The 20,371-nt window shown below is 40.5% G+C and overlaps 1 protein-coding gene across 1 annotated transcript; it reads right to left on the bottom strand.

The window, feature by feature from the left end:
• Positions 1 to 7,810: 7,810 nt before the first annotated feature.
• On the bottom strand, positions 7,811 to 9,390 carry LOC131229513 (putative UDP-rhamnose:rhamnosyltransferase 1). The gene has a single exon (XM_058225488.1). The coding sequence runs from the start codon at positions 9,306 to 9,308 to the stop codon at positions 7,926 to 7,928; it is 1,383 nt and encodes a 460-aa protein (XP_058081471.1). The 5' UTR covers positions 9,309 to 9,390; the 3' UTR covers positions 7,811 to 7,925.
• Between the last annotated feature and the right edge of the window lie 10,981 nt (positions 9,391 to 20,371).

Raw genomic sequence — 20,371 nt, 5'->3', positions numbered from 1 at the left:
CGAGCAAGCCACTCCTGATCATGACGGGATCCAAGTCTAAGGCTGGGATACACCACTGAGTTGACCTGAAACTGTTTCAATTATCATTGTGATTATTATCATTATTTTAGGATTAATAAATTTTGATATAAACCATTGGTAAATTATCCATGCTAACATTGGTTAATACACATAAGAATTGTTATAGTTAAAATATTAGTATCTTATTTTGCCGTACTTAAAATATTGATATTGATGTTGGAAGATGCTATGTATTTTCACCATAATGACTAATAGTGGCACGTAGGCTAATATAAGTCATAATACTAATGTTAACAAAATTTTATAATCATTAAATTTTATATTATAATTATTTTCACACCAACTAAAGTCCAAACCCTAAATCTAGCCTAGACCTAAGTAATCTAAAATATAAGCTATGGTCCTAACTGTTAGTAGGTTATCCATGCTAATAGTTATTATTACAAATGAAGATGCTAGTACTTTATTTATCAATCTTACGTACAATCATTGATAGTAGATCATATTATTTACTACATCGCGAGGATTATTAACGTCGCAAAGCTAATCTTAATCATATCATTAAGGATAATGGTGATGTTGTGATTATACTTCAATTAACGTCCAAATCCTAGAATCTAAGTTTAGGATTAAACCCTAGGATGAAGCCCTAATCCTATATTAAAACCCTAAAAGTAATGCAAACCCTAGGTTGTATAACTCTAGACCATAGATAGTCTTGTAGAACCTTGATTTAACCATACAAATTCATAATCTGTGGTAGGGTTCAAGTCTGAGGGCATGCGCAGTTCCTAATGACATTAGAAGGCGAGTCAACAAATAAGATGATGATTCTTTCCCTTGAGCCTTCCATCTTCCCATTAGCTTAAGTTATAGTTTTATTTTAATTTATAAATGATATCTCCATTCTATAACCACATGTGTTAATTGTTGAAATTGAGCCACTACATCACATGCTTAATGTTTATCCTGTATATTTAATTCATGCTATTGGATTACTTGTGGATTGCTTCTGGGATTTAAACTGGTATATTAGTAGGAAACCCCCACTTAAAAATGTACACCCATACTTGGGATGTAACTCGATTGATGGTGATTACAATGGACCTTCAATCTAGTGGTTATTGAGTGGTGTTCTAGATGGATTGTCGATGTGGGTCTATCATCTAGGGTTGTTGTGTCTAAGTGGTTTTCAAGGATAGTCTTTTATCGCGTGGTTTTTACAAATTGCCTTATGTGGCTTATTTTGATATTTACCCTACGTGGCTTGTTTTGATATCGCCCTATGTGGCTTTGTTTTGGTATTTTTCCTATATGGGTTTGATGTTTTATACTGTGCAACCATGTGATGGTAAGCCCCATGTACAACAATATAATTGGCCGCTAGTCAACAAGTTTCCATTAAATATCTTAAGATGGTAGTCTCATGAGCCAAGGATGGTGGTATAGGACCTATGCCCGAGCTGTCGGCTTACATTGGTGACGAGCCCCGTAGTGACCTTTGAACTTATTTAAAATGGCTGGTTATAATTGGACTAATAATGAGTTGGTTACTCATGCATACATAATACAGACCAGCATCTATTACTACCGTATGTGATGTATGTATTTGTCCGATTGGATGCTTTTCCCAGGTCGATGATGTTCGACTGGATGTTTTTTCTAGGTTGATGATTGCATGGGTGACAAGCCTACTGTCCGCATGGATGAGCATCCCCGGGGCGATGATTGCATTCACGCATCCATGCACATAATAAGACCTACATCAGGTATTGTTTTGTATACTTTGCTTTATAATTATGCTTACTTAATGTGGCAGTGTGTAATCTTAAGGAGAATTCATACTGAGTTCGCCACTCATTCATCAAATATACAACTGTACAGATAGTACAGGTGGTTTAAGTGATATGCAGGTTCAGACTGATGAGGAATCATTATAATGGTCAAGGATGCGTTGTTGTACCTATCAAGGAAGCTACGCGACCTTGCGGCTTTCGTTTATATATTTTCTTTTATATTTCTCATGTATGTAAATCTTGTAATTTTTAATATAGAGACATTGAGTCATTATGGACAACCTCTTGTACATTCTAGACATAAATGAAAATTTCCATTACGTATGATTTGTCCATTTTACGCTCATCTGCTAACTTCGATAGTTAAAAAAGTATGTATACTCGAATTTGACCATGCTTTAAGGTTAACACTAGAGTTTTTGGGAAACAGGTCATATACTTGAGTCCTAAAAAGTTGGGGCATTATAGAAGATAATACGTTAAAAACAATTATGAACTTCCTTTGATCTAGTTATCAATGGATAAAAAGGATGTAAATTAGACTTGATTTCATCATAAAACCATGACCATGAGACAAAGCAAACAACAAAATTTAACCAACCCACAACCAATTAAGAGATGTATGAATGTTAGGAAGGATTTCATCATCCAACCATGCACAGGAGATGATGGTGAACAATAGGGACTCTTAAATTCACAATCCCTACAATGCTAAGAATATGCTCAAAGCTATCGCAGATCCATTGCAATTTAAGTCACAACAAACCATTAAAAACTGAAAGCATTCCTTAATATCAAATTATAATAAAAGAGAATTCAATGTAATATAAATCAAAACAATAAAAGACCACTCATCACGCTACAAGCTTCACCTCTTAGCCCTAGCTAAGAGGTTTAGCCGACCACGGTCATGATTAGCTAAAAATCTCGAAAAACAAACCATAAAGAGTAATAGAAAGGAAGAAGAGAGGAAAAAAAAATGCTGAATGATGAAGCCGTCCCACGCTCTTCTCTCTCCTCTTCTCTTGACGTTTCCACACCATGCCTCCACGGCCGCCCCAAGGATCCTCCACGTCCAAAGATCTGATGGTTACCTTCACTCTCTCTCTCTCTCTCTCTCTCTCTCTCTCTCTCTCTCTCTCCCTCTTTTATAGCAAGGAGTGGTCGGTGCTGGGAGTCAGTTTACGTAGCAAGAAGGCAGCATGCGTCGTGAAACGCAAGGCGACCCACGTTTGGATTGAGTTTCGGGGAAGAATCCATCCAAGCCGTCCATTTTGTCTTCATAGGAAGGGTTAAGACCCCCTTTTCTATCTTTTAGATGGTCTGGATCATCGATCCGACCTTGATTGTGATCACACAAAGGCCCACGGAGGCCAGATTTGTCGGACGCACGGCCTTGCGTACGGGACTGCGTTGGAATGCTCAGTGGGCCCCACAGTGATGTTTTCGTGGAAATCCACCCCATCCATTGAATTCGTGGTGAAAAACCAGTCGGAAAGGAGTAGTTTTGGTCGAATTTGGTGCGGTTCACTATATAAAATCTTCCTGCCTTTCAACCTGCATTTTCCGGTGATTTACGTGCGTACACGTGCATGGGACCAAATTCTCAACATGGCTAGGGTCGTGGCCACCCCCTGAGGTGAATGGACGATCTAGATAGTCCATTGGAGTGATGGGGTGACCCACTGATCATCTCAGCATCCGCATTACGGACGTTATGCATACACAGAAACCGAGTCAGGTTAGCGCTCGCTGACCGATCTCAGCAGTCCGGTGTGGTGCGGGAGTGCATCGGCTATGCACTCTCACGCCCCCATGTGGGGTCAACTGTGATGCTTATGAGGAATCCGCTCCGTCCATCCCTTTCCTCATTTAATTGAAGGGGTTGAGACCAAAATTGAAGAATATCCAGAGATCAGGTGGGCCCCAAATCACTGATATGTGGGCTGATCTATCTGTTGGGCCACTTCCAGAGGGATCTAAGGGATGAATTTTGACGTGTACAGTTAATTTAGGGCTCTCAGGCTAGATATAAAGTTTTGAGCCCAATGGATGAAGGGAACCCTGTGATCTTCCATTTAGGACGACTTTCAGGCCTCTTTATTGTCAATCACTTGATTTTCTCGGATCTTTGGCGTATAAATTCTTCATTCTTGGTCCCCTAAGATCCGTCCCTTGCCTTGGTGATTTTAGAGCGTTAAATTCATGCTTTTAATATAATTTTCAATCCAAGCTCTTTAAATTCACCTTGCAACAAAAACACGATTAAAATAGGACGTTAAGCATTATCATGTTCGTAAAATCAGATAATAAATAGGGTCTAATATGCAATATTTGACCCTCAACAAATACTCAAAACAATTGAAGGATATCAAACGGTTTTGCTATCTCAAATCCTAGCCCCACTGGTGGAGGTGGAATTTGCTGTGACCACTTTGGAAATCTGGTTTTCACCTTCGTCAATGGCTACGGGGAAGCCTCCAACAATATAGCGGAATTGAGGGCTATTCACTATGGTATTAAAATCTATTTGGATTTTGGGCTTCCTAATGTGATCTTGGAATCTGACTCCAGCTAGGTGGTGAACTGCTTAAAGACGAATTGTGCTCCCTCCTGGAAATGGTCTTACTGGCTGACCAGAAATAAAATGCTCATCAACCGGGGCTCCTTTCATATCGGTCATGTCCTGAGAGAAGCTAATGGCCCAGCAAACAGTTTGGCCAAAATTGGGAGCAAATCGCAAACCAATAGGATATTCCAAGATATCTCCTCGTTGCCCCGGATTATTAAAGGCCAGGTTCTCCTGGATAAAACTGGTTTAGGGGCCATTAGAGAACACTCTATCCTTCCCCATGTATAGTATCTGATAGGTGGTCCAGGTTCCGGCCTCTGTTCCCTGCCCGAATTGGCTCTTTGTAATTTGTTTAGGGCCATGCAATGAAATTTCCTCTTCCAAAAAAATAAATAAATAGAATTGAAGGATATCAGACTATTACCAAGGAAAAAGTTAGTTCTTCAGGTCTTGAAAACAAATACTTCTAGCATAATGGTAATGGCTAAATCACATTTCCCCACAAAAATAATATAGCTTGCTAATTCCATACGCGTGCGAAAGTGTACACATCTACACACAAGCCTTCATGTGGCCATTATGTGATACGTGAGTATGTGATATGAGCTTTCCATTAGTATATTATAAGACAAAAAAGTCAATCCATTTCACAATTCAGCTTGACAAAAGCATGTCGAACGGCTGGAAATAAAATTTGGGACTATCTGTCCCCGTATTATTCCCAGCTTTATGAACAGCTCAGATTATAGCTTTTCATATCTGCAAGTATGAATTATGCAGGTGCGTACGATCCAATATTCCCGCGTGGAATTAGCCAACGTATATATCCATTCCTTGCCCAATTCAGAAGCTTTAATACTCGGGCCAGTGTTGTGGATGATACGCATGCACTTATAAAATTGTATACCTGGCATATAATTAATTCAATTAAACTTAAAAAATTATTTGTGCAATATTAAAGGTTCTATGGGAACGAATTTTAGCTTGTTTCATCATGCGACCAATGGAAAATTAAAAATCAAAGAATTCTCTAGTAAAGTAATTAGCAGTGCACACACACGTGTGCCATAAAGCTCATATACATACGGGCCACACGTGGCACAGGTGATATCCAGCCTTTTACATTTTTGACAAAATAGCTGAAGACGGATTTCCTGCTAAAGCCTTTGGCAGAAAGTTACTTCTCTGAGGACGTATGCGAGGCCACCGTGATGTTTGTGAGAAATCCATCTTGTCTATCTATTTTTTAGCTCATCTTAGGACGTGGCAAAAAATGAGCCAGATCAAATTCTCAAGTGGGCTGAAAAATTAAGGATTGAACGTTCTACAATTGAAATATTCATGGGGCTTCAAAAGTTTTGAATTAAGCTAATATTTATGTTTTCAGTTCATCATAGTAGGAATGGCGTTATAAACGTTATGGATAGCACATAAACGTTACTGTTGACCCCTCGGAGTTTCAACTATAGGAATTTCCTTACCAACCATTTCCTTTGGTGCAGCTCACTTTAGTATTGGATCCTTCTCACTTTTTGCTTGAAGTCCTAAAATGAGCTCACAAAACAGATGATCGGAGCCGATTTCTCAAAAACATAATGTGGCTCCACCTAAGTTTTCACTGCTGGAACTTCCTGCAAAAGGGTTTCGCAGGAAATCGTGTCCAAAATACAATCAACATATAGGCCTCAGTCATGGAAGCAGGCTAATGAGTTCAAATCATTACTTTCTCTGGCAGTATTTTTCAAAGAATACACACATATGCACATCACACGGGCACTTTAATCTATGACCTCAGTGTTGAAATCCCAATGATTAAAAAACTTCAGCTAAGTTTAGCCTGATTCTTAGGGCCAGGGCATCAATGCACTGGTGCCTTTCCATTGGATGGTTTGGATCTTGGACATAGCATGCCATGATGATGGGTAGCATGTACATGAGCTTTTATTGTAATCGGGTGTGGACTTAGCAAAACTAGAGTATATAAAATTGCTCATAATAGCATTGTATAGCACACCTATCTTTTATGGGAGGAGGCCAGAAGTTCTCTTTCATGCTACCAGTTGGGATTCATGGAAATCATAAAATGTCATATATCTTTTAAAAAATTATTATATATATATAATTTATTGTTTGGCGAAAGTCTGATTTTCCTTGGAATTTTTATTTTCTTTAGACACTAGCATGTGTTATGTTATGAGTAAAATTAAGCTGGCCTAATGTATGAGACATGTGGCAACAATAGCATCCGAAAAGACTCTTTGATATATCTAAGGGTTAGAGAAAATGAGCTAAGCAGAGAGACTCAGTGATCAAGTTGAAATAATTAAACCGGATCGGAAATAAGACTCGCCAACAAAACCTACAGATCTCAACAACAAGCACCAATCCCAACCCTGAATGCCGACCTTGACCTTGACTTCGGACGACAACCTTGACCTTAACCTCCGATTCGACCTTAAGGTCGAATGCTGACCTTAACCTCGGATGTTGACCTTGGGCTCGGAACAGAAACATCTAGAGAGAATCCTGCACTGTTAATGGATGGGATTCCCTAGTGAAGTCTCAGCCGAAGATCATGCCAATGTAGGCATAATCAGAAAAATATTCAAGAACAAATTCCAATTCCAATATGGGCCTCTCCAGCGTATCTTATATATCTACTCGGATACATAAACTACCTCGCTAACCTATAAATACATCACCCTGCTCAAGAGAAAGATATACACAACTATCTTGATTCTACTATGCCTACTTTGAGTCCATATCCCTAACTTAGGCAACAGAGGGTTTCTGGCCATAACTGGTGCTCCCAGTCTTTCCTTGTTCTCCATTTATTTGTAGGTATATATCTAGAAGCTCATAGGAGGTAAAGCGGGATCGATCAAATTTGAGCAACAACATACTAAATTAGCAATATGGCATGTACGAATGCATAAAGATGGGCAACAACACATGCCATAGCAAGATTTTTTTGGGAAATGATTTTCATAGTTATATGCATGTGCTAGGTAAGCACATGTGACGCATGTGAATGCTTGAAAACGTACAATGGTACATATGACATATGATATTTGAGTATTAAAGTTCCTTAATGTATATTCTACATATCCTCCAACATCTCAAGCTTTTAGAGAAAGCAGTGAGCTTCTAAAGAAAGTGGGATTTGAAAGTAGAAGGTGAAGTGTTTGAATACTGGGAGTAGCAAATATCCCTCGCCTATATTCTCCACATGTGGGGCGCCACGAGATCCGCCAACACTGTCTGCCACCAGAATGATCACCTGTGATTTGTATCTGCATCTGCTTCATTTTTGGGATGATATATGTCCACGTGATGGAAAAAAAAGGACAACATCAGCCCCCATTATTCACCAATGATGGGGCCACAAGATCAACCGCTGGATTAAAGCAACCATAATCACACAGAACTAAGTTCACATTCAATGGGAAAGTTCCCTGAAAATGCAAATCATATCACATAAAAGTTTGGAATGCTAACAGCCACATCTTTACATTTTATTTCAGATCAGTTGCCTTTTATGTCTTGGAGCTTTTGAGGAAGTTGATAAATTCATTCATAGAGTTTTCATGGAGTGTCTGATCACTGAAAGTGGCCTTCATTTCTATCGATTTAAGCCTAAACCTTTCTCCTTCCTCTTCGACCATGGCCAGCCTCAGCGACCGAGCGACTGCATCCCTGTGGAAGGACCCATCATCGTTTACCTCAACTTTTATAGCCAGACCCTTGTCCACCAACATCCTCGCATCCAATGAATGGACGTTCGCAAGCGGCAATACGATGAGAGCATGCCCATAATGGACGGTCTCGATGATGGACGCCCACCCGGAGTGAAACAAAGATCCACCGATGGAAGGGTGGGATAGTATCTCCAACTGAGGGGCCCAACCCATATAGACGACCCCACGACTGCCAATCTGGCTCTTGAATCCCGGCGGAAGGGTATCCATGTCGTTGGTTGCCCATATGGGAGTCCTGAGGGCCCATAGAAATGGTAAATTGGAGAGTTGAAGCCCAAGTGCAATCTCAAACACTTGATTTCTGCTCAGTTTACACTCACTTCCAAAGCAAACAAACACCACTGTTCTATTGGGCTGTTCATCGAGCCATTTGAGTGTGTTTGCCCACTTGGGGTCGGTCGTTTCTCTCTTCTCTGGCGGCGTTGGTGGAAGTAATCCAACTGGAATGACCGGTCTCTTGCGTAATTTCTTGAGTAAGCCCAAGTACTCCCCTTGGAACTCATTGCAACTCCGAATTGCCATTGCCGAACACCCTTGGAGTGCTAGCGCTAAACGATCTAAACTCGAGAAGCCCGATGCATCTGGGCTGAAAAACCCACGGTAGAAGCCATCGGTCTCATGGGTCGGAAAGGCAACGGACGACTCGAATTCAAACCACTCAGGCGGGGATGCCAGGCTCTCTGGTGATGGCCACATTTTCTTTAGGCCGTCTGCGACCGGCCCAAAGAATGCAATTACGGTAGCTGAATAAATAGAGAAGAAGACACGAGGGATGTTGAATTCACTTGCAACATTGCCCACCCAACTGGGAAAGACGTCATGGACTATCCAGTCCGGCGATTCTTCGGTAATGAACTTCTTGAAGGCAGGGTAGGAGAGATCGTAGGCCTTCTTCAAGTACTCGTCACTCCCGTGGAGAATATCGACAGTGGCCTCAGCGCCTTCAGGTAGGCCGTCCACCTTCGGCAAGGGAAGCTCCACCAGATTGATCAGAGCCGTTAGATGTTGTGGGATCTTGGGTAGCCTTTGGATGTTTTTTTGAGTGGTGAGGAAGGAGATTCGGATGCCAGCTTTGGCTAAGGCTATGGAGAGATGAAGGAATGGGATCATGTGACCAAAAGCCAGCCATGGAAGCATCACCACATGCATTCCATCAGCCATGGCTTACCAAATGCAATTGAAGGGTGGGCCCCACCTTATCTACACTCCACACCACAAACTTAGAAGGGAAGAGAGGAAGCACTTGGTTTTATAGCTCAAGGGAAAACGTGACACTGGTGACATTTCACTACCATTTTGGACTGTCCAAACACAAGGTTTGAAGTATCGAGGGTGTATGATCTAATACCCCGAAACAGATTATTAATCCTCGGTGCAAACTAATTGCGCCATCATCAGTGGATCGTATTAATAGATCAGACTGATCGATAATCCTAAGCATCTGATTTTGTTTGTTGAATTCCAAGTCGTCCAATTGGATGTTATGGAATATTTAATCCATAAGATTTTCAAGTTAGTGTCCATCCATAATGCGTCCCACGATTTAGATGGTCTGGATTGACATAGATCTATGCCAAGTTTACAATGGGTGAGTCTAGGATTATTGAAAAATGGCGGTAAACTATCTTTGTATGGAGAGAGAGCTTATGGTTAGGATTCACTTGGATTTTATTGTGAATTTTGGTTATAAAACATCAATAATTAGAGCCGACAATCTCAACGGTGCAGATTGATTTTGCACATATTAAAATTATAAAACATGAATTGTCGATTATATATCATGTCATCATATTATATTCAGTTGGTGCATTAAACAATCCATCCGTTTAGAATCTTGCCTTTGGATATTGGCGGGTACCGTATGTGAGAGATGATAAGGTACAGCCAAAAATACCCTGGTCTGTGGTCAATCCACTCACTCCTGCCTACACGATAGCTTTGTAGGTAATCCGTACCATGAAACTGATGGGCCCCATCAAGAGGAACATGTGATAGAAAAATCATTTGAGCCAGATTGTTATGTTGGCCACACCGTTGGAGTCAATGGACATCCCACGGTCTATCTGACGATCTCAACCATTTGATTTTGTTTTTTTGAATTCCACGTCAATCGATTGGATGATTTGGAGTATTTAATCCACAAGATTTTTAAGTTGGTGTCCATCCATCACGTGTCTCACAATTTTGATAGTCTAGATTGACATAGGTCTATGCCAAGTTTACAATGTGTGTCCACGCAAAATGGTGGTAAACAATCTTTTTAGAGACAGAGGGGATGGTTAAGATTCACTTGGATTTCATGTGAATTTTGGTAATAAAAAATCCATGCAGATTGATTGCATAGATTAAAATTATAAAACATGCATGATTGGATTTATATCATAATTAAACAATTCCTCTGTTTGGAGGCATGCTTTTGGATGGAGTCGGCCCTATTTGGAATCATGTTTTTGGATGGAGTCGTCTATTTTACGTGAGTACTGATGAGGTACAGCCTAAAGTACACTAGTATGTGGTCCAACCCACTCATTTACATTAATATACTAGCTTTGTAGGAAATCCGTACCACGAAACTAGTGGGCCCCATCAGGAGGATCATGTGGTAGAGAAATCATTGGATTAAGATTTCTAAATGCACCACACCATGGAAGTTAATGAACTGCCCACGGATTTTTAAATGCACTGCACCATTGAACCACGACCCTCCAAATGGATTGTGATTGTCATGTAGCAATGGTCGTGGTTGTCATGGGTCGTAGTTATCATGTTATATGTGTCGTGGTTGTCATGTCGTATAGGTCGTGATTGATATAGGTCATGATTGTCATGTTATATAGGTTGTAGTTATTATATTATAAGGGTCATGGTCGTTACGTGAGCGTGTATAGTTCGTGGTTGTAACATAATAATGGTCGATGTTGTGATGTTATAAAGATCATGGGTCCTGTTGTGATTTGTAGGGCCCACCATAACATTTATTTTCCATCCAATCTGTTCATAGGTCACAAATACCTGTATGAAGAGGAAAAACAAATTTCATGTTGATCCAAAACTTCTGTGTCCCCTAAAAGGGTTTCAATGGTAGACGTTAGATCCCCCACTGCTTTTTACAGTGTGGTCCACTTTATCTTTAGATATGTCTTATTTTTAATCACAAGCCTTAAGACAAACTCGCCAAATGGATGTACGATTTGGATATAACACATCCCTCGTGATGGGATCCACAGAACGCAGAAGCGGATTGGTTGGTATACCACGGACGTGGACGGAAGCGGATTGGCTGGTGTACCTCGGACGCAGATTGTGTCCTACCCTCGCTCGGACGGTAATCCGTTCGGGCAGGGCTCTGTGGGGCCCTGCGTGATGTAAGTGTTTTATCCAAGCCATTAATCGCTTTTCTCATATCATTTTAAGGCATGGACTAAACATTGAACAAGGTACAGGGCTTACGTGGACCACAAAGGGGGATTTAATGTCCACCATTTGGAAGTGGATTGGGTGGTGTACCTCACACCAGCTATATAGCTGCTGTAGGTACGTGTCGTGCGAAGACGAGCACTGACACTTCTCGAGCTTCGACGTATACCAACGGTTCAAAGGAGATCAAAGTTACATGGCCCACAGTTTGATTCAACCTACAGTTATAGCCCACCCAAAGAAAGGACCGGTTTGATTTTTTTTAACCCAGGTGATCCTCATGGTAAGCTGACCTCTTGCATTGTTCGGATGTTTCACACAGCTGTCATGCTGGGGACTGCGGAAGCACACATACGAGAAAGCATACAGAGGAAGACCTAGGATGGCAACACAGCGGGAGCAAGCAAAAGGGTAAAGTATACCGATTTTAACGTGAAAAAATCTTTTTGAGAAAAAATTAAGGCACAAAGCTATAAGTAAGTACTATGAAAGCAAAATTATAAAGAAAAAGAGCTTATCCGATTTGAACAATTTTATATATATATATATATATATATATCTTTGGGAAGAATCCCAAACAAAAAAAGGAAATTGAAAAGAATCTCATCCCAAATATATATATATATATATACATATATATATCTTTGGGAAGAATCCCAAACAAAAAAAGGAAATTGGAAAGAATCTCATCCCAAACGAAAAAGGAAATTGGGAAAGAATTCCAAACGAAAAAGCAAATATAAAACTTAATTAAAAACATCAAATAAAACATGCTTATCTAACAATTCCAGTGCAACCTCATTAAAAGAAAGAATTTTACAAAACAACTACCTTTTTCAAAATGGTTTTGAAAAAGCCTCCTCATTCATTGATGTAATGCGTTTCCGTCTCCTTAATTATCACCAAATGGGTAAATGGTTTGGGTGGCCCCACCATGATGTTTACCTAAAATTCATCTCAACTACCGCATGCAATATTACCCCATGTTAGGCCAAGGGTCTTAAACATCTAGGCCCACCTGTTATTCAAGTGACCACATGATTGAAAACATTGTAGTGTGGCCTAAGTAATTCGTGGACGATTATGAATTTTTTTATCACGGCATAAATCTTTGTTTGGAATCTAATGGTTGAAATGGATTTCATATAATTATGACAGTGGGTCCTATAAAAATTAAGGGTGGATGTTTCTTTCCTAACTAATTCATTTGGTGTGAGTCAGCTTCTTTTTTTTTTTTAATGAGTAAGTCTTCCCTAAACAGCACAATGGCCCCCATCCCAAGCAAGAGCAAGCCCTTTAGAACTTTTTTAATTATTCTAAAAGAGTCTCTTACAACGAATGAAGGTAAAAATTTGATTTTCAGCCGGGCTTACGTTATGTTAATGAAAGATCTACACCAACTATTAGATATTTAGTCTCGTATTAATTAAAGATTAAAAAATTCAAGTAAACCTATGATTTTAGTGCGCCACACCAAGGGAAACAACTGGGAGAGACATGTCCACCCTTGATTTTTACAGGATATGAAATCTACTTCAATCATTAGATGCCACCTCAAAATTTATGGCCAAAGCCAAAATATCAGCCCCATCCATTATTCAGGTGGCCATACCAGTAAAATAATTTAGAGGGTGAATGTTGCTTGTACACTGTTTCTAATCATATGGTCCACCTGAATCACCGATAGAGTTATTTTTTAGCCATTGGTTTAACATGAGGTGATGCATCTGACGGTTCGGGTGAAATTTACATGAACAGCACAGTGGGCCCATAGCCATTAAAGAAATGTACAGATAGACGGTGGCATCTAGGGAGGGCGAGAACTGATCAGGTACAACTATAAGTACTGTAACTTCCGTGTAACCAGGTGTTTCTCACAAAGGTACAACCTTTGTAGGAAATCGGTACCATTGAAACGAAGGGTCCCACAATAGATATCACCTGCCACTAAAATCAGGCCAGTCCACACATCAGGTAAGCCACATCTTTGGCCTCAATGGAGAACCTACATTCATCTTTAACATAGACATATGGCCCATCCAATGAGCCAACCAGCCTGAATTCTGTGTCAGATAATCCTTACGGTGGGGCCTAACATTTCCATGGTACGGATTTATTAAAATGTAACATTTTGGTGGAAAATACCTGCTTGGACAACAAGTCTTAGTAACCCCCAGATGTAACTGAGTAGTTTCCTTTTTAAATTAACAATGAAAATCCTCCAAAGGTTGGAATATCTTAACAATGTGGTTGTTGTATTCTTTGGATCAAATGCATAGAAAACCATGATGAAGGGGTGTCAACCGGCCGGGCCAGGCTTTGTCACCCGCATTGTTTAAGGTGGGCCCAAACTTGGGCTTGGCTGATGACCGGCCAAAATAGTCCATCCCGAGTCTGGTCTAACTTTGGGGAGGGTGACTAGGAAGGTGGTCGCCTGATTGGGTGGGCCCGACTGTGGTGTTTACGTGAAATCCATCCTGAACACCAGGTACATCATTCTATGTTAGATCCAGGCCCCCAAAATCGCTCCCATCCATGGTTCAATTACTACACAATTAGAAATAAAATAAAAGGAAAAACTCACCCTCCAAACCATTTTCCTTGTTGTTGCCCACCTGAATTATACGTGGGTTTGATATTTTTGGATTTCAAGGATATGTTTTGGTATATATATACTAGTTGGAGTGGATTTCATGTAATCATCACGTGCCTTGTAAAAATCAACGGCAGACGTCTCTCTCAATTTTTTCCTTCGTTCTATTCTGCTTTAATCATTGGTCAGCATGATTTGGCGGAGTTGGGTCAGAGTGAGCTGGGGCTGGCGTCGAGTCAGGGTTGTAAGAAGACATAACCACGATTAGCCAAAAAGCTGACAAATGCGCGGAACAACCTACAAACAACCAGTAGCTAAGTACAACTGGAAGTTTCGACTTGGGGAGGTGAACTTGGTGGCGACCTGAGACTGCAATCTACCTAGCTTCGTTGTTCTAACTCTCTTGAAGTAAATAACCATTTGTCCTTCCAGCCCTTATCCGAAGAGGAGTTTTGGGTGATAAGGGCCTGGCCTTTTTTACCTAGCCACGAAGAAAAATAGTACCATACGAGAGAACCTGGACTACTCTTGACTTGATTTGAGTACATGAGCTCGTCCATAGTTAGCTTGGCGTGACCGTGCTGGTGCCACAAAATGTATTTTCCAAAGGCAGTTCACCGCATGTTAGGGTTAAGCTATCCTGGGGCAAGCCTTAGGCGATGCATACCCCCCTCACGATTGGGTGGAGAGGCAGCCCTAAGCCGCAAGAAAAGAAAATAGGGAAAAGGGCTATCTCTCCCTCGGGAGGATAGCCCGGAAGTTTTCTGACCTCGGACAGCCATAGCTCCACCCAGTCAGGGGATGTGAAATTCTGACCGGAGGGCAACCAAATCCTCTGGCCAGAGCCTTGAGCTGAAAGGACCTGACGACGAAGCTGGTCCCTGAGAAGACAAGGAAGCTGCCTTAGGGCAACAAAACTTCCTCATCCCGAGCTGCCATCACTGGAGATGGTTCGCTCAATGACGCGTTTAACTGAGAATACACCCTATCATGAATGAACTCCCCGTGGAAGGCCTCCGACATAGAGTTCCCCTGGAGCCCTCCGACGATATCGTAGTGAAGGCAAAAGAAAGAATACAAAGGAAGGTTGCACGCCAAGAAATGTACTGGAAACATACTGGAAAAAAACTTAAGTTACCGGACGACCCACTTAGCGAAGAAGAAGACAAAAAAGTGAGAAGAGGTTGACAAAGCTCAAACTCCGCATAAACCAATGAGCGAAAGGATGAGGGAAAACTCTTATTTATAAGAACCCTAGAAGAAGGGCATTTAATGCCCTCATTAATTGCTGAGACATGAAGGGATGCCTCAACACATGATCTCCTTCATGTGGCAGCTCAAGCTTCACTCTCAGCACCCATTAATGAAGCAAGGACAGATGTCCGCCTATGAGTTGCTCGGAGGTGAAGCAGCACTCACCACTCTATACATGTATCCTCGTACGGAACCACTGTCATAATATCCTCCTTGATCATAGCAGCATACGACGTTTCTTTCCAATTCCTGCATTAACTAATAAGTGACAAAATTGAGGAATATTTAGAACAAGTCGACCTCATGTTAGAAAATAAAAAACTTCCCGTTGAGACATCAGTTTAAATCTACTTACTTCCCGAGCTCATGAATATGAAACTTGGAAGTATGGGCCAACCGTTATGGTTAAAATTGAGCTGACCTAATGTATGAGACATATGGCAACAAGAGCATCTGAAGAGACTCTCTGAAATACTTAACGGTTAGAGAAAATTGTTGGGGGCCTTGCACAAAACTGTAGGATCAAGCCTCCCAAGACAAACCAGAATTATGAGATAATAAAGCAATAAAATAAATCAAAGCATAAACCACACCACACAAGAGATTTTTACATGGAAAACCCTCAAAGAGGTAAAAACCATGGGACCTCGTCCAGATCAATAATCCACTATCAAGCAGAACGTTACAACTGATCACAAGCACACCTTGTTATGATTAAACCTTCATTACTCACGCAGGGGTGGATAAACAGTAAGAGAATAAAAGGAAAAATGGAGAGATCTCACTGATTACGATAACATAGAAGCGCTGAGATGTCGATTGCACAGTAGATCACCTCTACGAGCATAACCTCCCTTCCACAAGCTTCCTATCTCTCTTTCTCTCTTTCTCTCACACCTTTGATACCCCTAAACCCTTTAGCAAACCCTTGTAAAGCTTTAGAAAACCCTCTTGTATTCATTTTTCATACTCTAGAAAAGCCCTAGGGACCCCTATTTATAGTTTAAAAAACTCCCTTCCGCATCCTGTTGTGAAAGGCCTCAGATTTTCGCAGTTCGCACAAGATCCAGACTCAAATCTGTGTAAGCTCGACTGGTCGAGCCGAGTCCTCGACCCCTTCGAGTGGCCCACTCGACCGGTCGCCACTCGACCGGTCGAGCACCACCCATGATTGGTCGAGCACCTCAGAGAAAAACATCCGATGGTCGCTGGACTTTGAGTCGAGCCCACTCAACTCCACTCGACTGGTCGAGCGCCCCCCACGACCGGTCGAGTAGACCACTCGACTGGTCGAGTAGCGCGGTGAAACACTCTGAATTTTCAACCTACTGCACTGTCTCTCCCCCGAATTGAGGAGAAAAACCCCATCAAATCTCCCCCTTTCCGACTCAGGAGGGATTCATATTTTTCAAGCCAGCATAGTTTCTACAAACCTCAAACTTGCCCTTAAGCAAAGCCTTGGTTATCATATCTGACCCATTATCGTCCATGTGGACCTTCTCAAGCTGTAACATCTTATGTTCCAAAGTATTCCTGATCCATTGATACTGAATTTCTATGTGCTTTGACTTGAAATGCTGACTTGGATTCTTGCTCAAATGTATATTACTCTGACTATCACAATAGACTACGTGCTGCTCCTGCTTCAGGCTAACTTCCTGTAGGAACCCTTCATGCAAAGCATCTCTTTATATGCCTATGTGACTGCAATGTACTCGGCCTCTTTCGTCGACATTGTCACGACCTTCTGTAGCTTGCTCTGTCAAGAAACTGCTCCCCCTGCAAATGTGAACATTAATCCCAATGTAAACTTCTTAGAGTTTATGTTGTCTGCCATATATGCATCTGTGTAGCCATCTAACTTAAGTTTTTCGTCACCATAACATAGACTCAACCTGGATGAGCCTCTTAGATACCGCAGTATCCATTTCACCGCTACCCAATGCTCTTTGCCAAAATTGACAGGATACCAGCTGACAACACTAACCACATATGCTATGTCTAGGCATGTACACACCATACCATACATCAAACTTCCTACAACTGACGCGTAGGGTATCTTCTGTATCTCTTCCACCTTTGCCTTTGTCTTGGGACACTGCCTGTCTCTCAATCTGAAGTGACCATCCAGTGGAGTACTGACCGGCTTCGCTGCATGCATTCATATTGAACTGTTGTAGGACTTTCCCAATATACTGCTATTGTGACAGCTAAAGCTTCCTACTGTTTCTGTCACATGTTATCTCCATTCCTAGGATTTGTTTAGTCGGGCCCAAGTCTTTCATCGCAAACGACTTACCCAATTCCTATTTCAACCTGTCAATTTTCTTGACGTCTTTTCCCATGATGAGCATGTCATCAACATATAACCTCAGAACTAAGAAACCACCATCTGAGAACTTGTGCATGGACACACAGTAGTCCGACTCCGTTCTATCATACCCATGCTTTAACATAAACGAGTTGAATTTCTTGTACCATTACCGTGGAGCTTGTTTTAGCCTATACAAGATCTTCCTCAGCCTACATACTATATGCTCTTTGCCATTGACTTCGAACCCCTCTAGTAGGTGCATGTAGATCTCTTCTTCTAGGTCACCATAGAGGAAGGTAATTTTAACATCTAACTGCTCTATCTCCTCGAATTCTATGCCTTTCCTCTGACTAAACCCTTTCACCACAAGTCTAGCCTTGAACCTCGTCTGTGAATTCTTCTACTCAACTTTCTTTCTAAACACCCACTTGTTGCTTAAAGCTTTCTTACCCTTAGGCAATTTCATCATATCATAGGTGTGGTTCTTATGCAAGAATTTTATCTCCTCTTCCATAACTTTCAACCACTCCCCCTTATGCTCGTCGGCTAGGGCCTTAGAATAATCTTTTAGCTCTCCATCATCAGTCAGCATTGAAAAGGCCGAGCAATTAAGTCCTAGAGAGGGGGTGGGGGGGGGGGGGTGAATAGGACTATGTCAAATTAAAAAATTAATAGCAAAATTTAAACAAATATAAATACTAATAGCAATAACCAATCTTACAATACAGAAATGAAAAATAACCTCAATAGTACAAGTATTGAGATGTTGATACAGATGTTGTTTTAAGGACAACCTTACACCAAAAACTAAAGGTTTATGATAGGACAACTTGATTCTTAAAATGGTTTGTGTATTAAAAACTTAAACTGATACAGAGGAATAAAGAAATAAATAGCAAAGGAAATAACTAAGCTATTACAACATTCCCACACTTGCATAAAAAAAATTACAACATTCTCCACAAATGCAAAAAGGAAAATTACAAACATCCACAAAAAGAAATAATTAATCAACCATAAGACCAGAAATTATAATGGTTCGCTTGTGTGTACACCAATTGTTTAGAAAAACAGCCACACAACTACTCCACTCCTAATATCCTCACATAGTGGATATTAGCATTCACTATGAAAATAGGTCTTTCAAGGTTCACCTAAAACCCTCACAATTGTGTCTTTTAAGTGGGCTTACATGATTCAAAAAAACTCCACACTCTGAGTTTTTTAGATCACCTCAGACAAACCAAAACAAAGAGATTTTTCTAGCACAATCTTAATGAAACCAAAACAATGAATTTACAAAACAGTAAAATACTTACTTAGATATTCTCCTTTTGATGCAGCCTGGTAGAACCAATTTGGAGTAGAAGTTCAACATAGAAGTTCAATGTCAACACTCACTTATGAAATGGTTCTACGTTCTAAATTGATTTTAAATTTAATCACCTTGGGCTAGCTTGATTTGATTTTGATTTCAAGAAATAGGAATACTTCAATCCCTCTTTCAAATAAAATTGGAATGCAGAATATAAAATCAAATACAAAGAAAGCTAATTAAAGAGAATATAAAATAAGCACTAAATAGCTTAAGAATATCACTAACTTATTTATCAGAATGGCATATTGATTTAGCTTGAATTGAATATAAAACTCTGAAATTCGTGCTCTATTTATAAGTGTAGAAATCGCACTCTCGATTGGTCATGAGGTCAGCACGATTGGTCTTAGGACCAACAAACTTTTGAAAGTTTGGGTGTGATAAGATAAAGCCGTTTCATGACTGGTCATAGGGTCTGCTCGATCAGTCGAGTGGCCTTCACGACTGGTCGAGTCCTGTTCATGACTGATTGTGTGGGACCCAATTTAGTTGCTGGACTTTGAATCGATCCTGCAGGACTAGTCGAGCACTGTTCACACGATCGGTCGAGCAGTCTCTAGGACTGGTCGAGGAAATAATAAGAATTCCCAAAAATCATTAACAAACTTAGGACTGGTCGAGGAATTCTTGAACTGGTCGAGCTAATGCTCGGACTAGTCGAACTTAGTCCAAGACTAATCGAGAAACAATCAATGCACTTATAAAGTGACTCAATTTAAATTATGTATTCAAAATGACTTACCCTATGGTCAATCTAGGGTCATTCATACCTTGTAAGTAATATATGAATATTGAATCTTCATTTGCTTCTATAGATAGTTGTTCTTTGAAATTCACGAAGCTTGGTATCTTGTCATATGATGAATCTTGAGCTTAAGACTTTTGAGGCTTGAATATGACTAACATTGAAGTTTGAGTTGGTATTGTACTTGAACTTGAGCATGTAATCTTGCATTTGAAGTTCTTGAAGTAAAGACATTTGTCCTTGTACATGAGATGCACTGTCTTATATATGTAGATGCGTTACACAAGACAGATTCCAAGAGCTTTTGGCACTTCAAAATTTGACAATAATGGGAGCTAGAAACCATAGCACTTACAATCTCCCCCTTTGTCAAATTTGTGACAAAACACACTTCATAACATAAGCATTATACGCACAATAAAGAATCATGCACCAGTTATCAATGGGTCATAACAATTCGCATCTACTCCCTAACAAAACTCCCCCTTACTCCCCCTGATATTAAAAAAAAATGTATACCTAT

The sequence above is a fragment of the Magnolia sinica genome, chromosome 16 (genome assembly GCF_029962835.1).
Source record: "Magnolia sinica isolate HGM2019 chromosome 16, MsV1, whole genome shotgun sequence".
Lineage (NCBI taxonomy): Eukaryota > Viridiplantae > Streptophyta > Magnoliopsida > Magnoliales > Magnoliaceae > Magnolia > Magnolia sinica.
The sequence above is the reverse complement of the archived record's forward strand: the minus strand, read 5'-3'. Positions and strand labels throughout refer to the sequence as shown.

Bases quoted from the DNA above. Each gene is read 5' to 3' on its own strand.
- LOC131229513 (XM_058225488.1), bottom strand. From the start codon at position 9,308: ATGGCTGATGGAATGCATGTGGTGATGCTTCCATGGCTGGCTTTTGGT.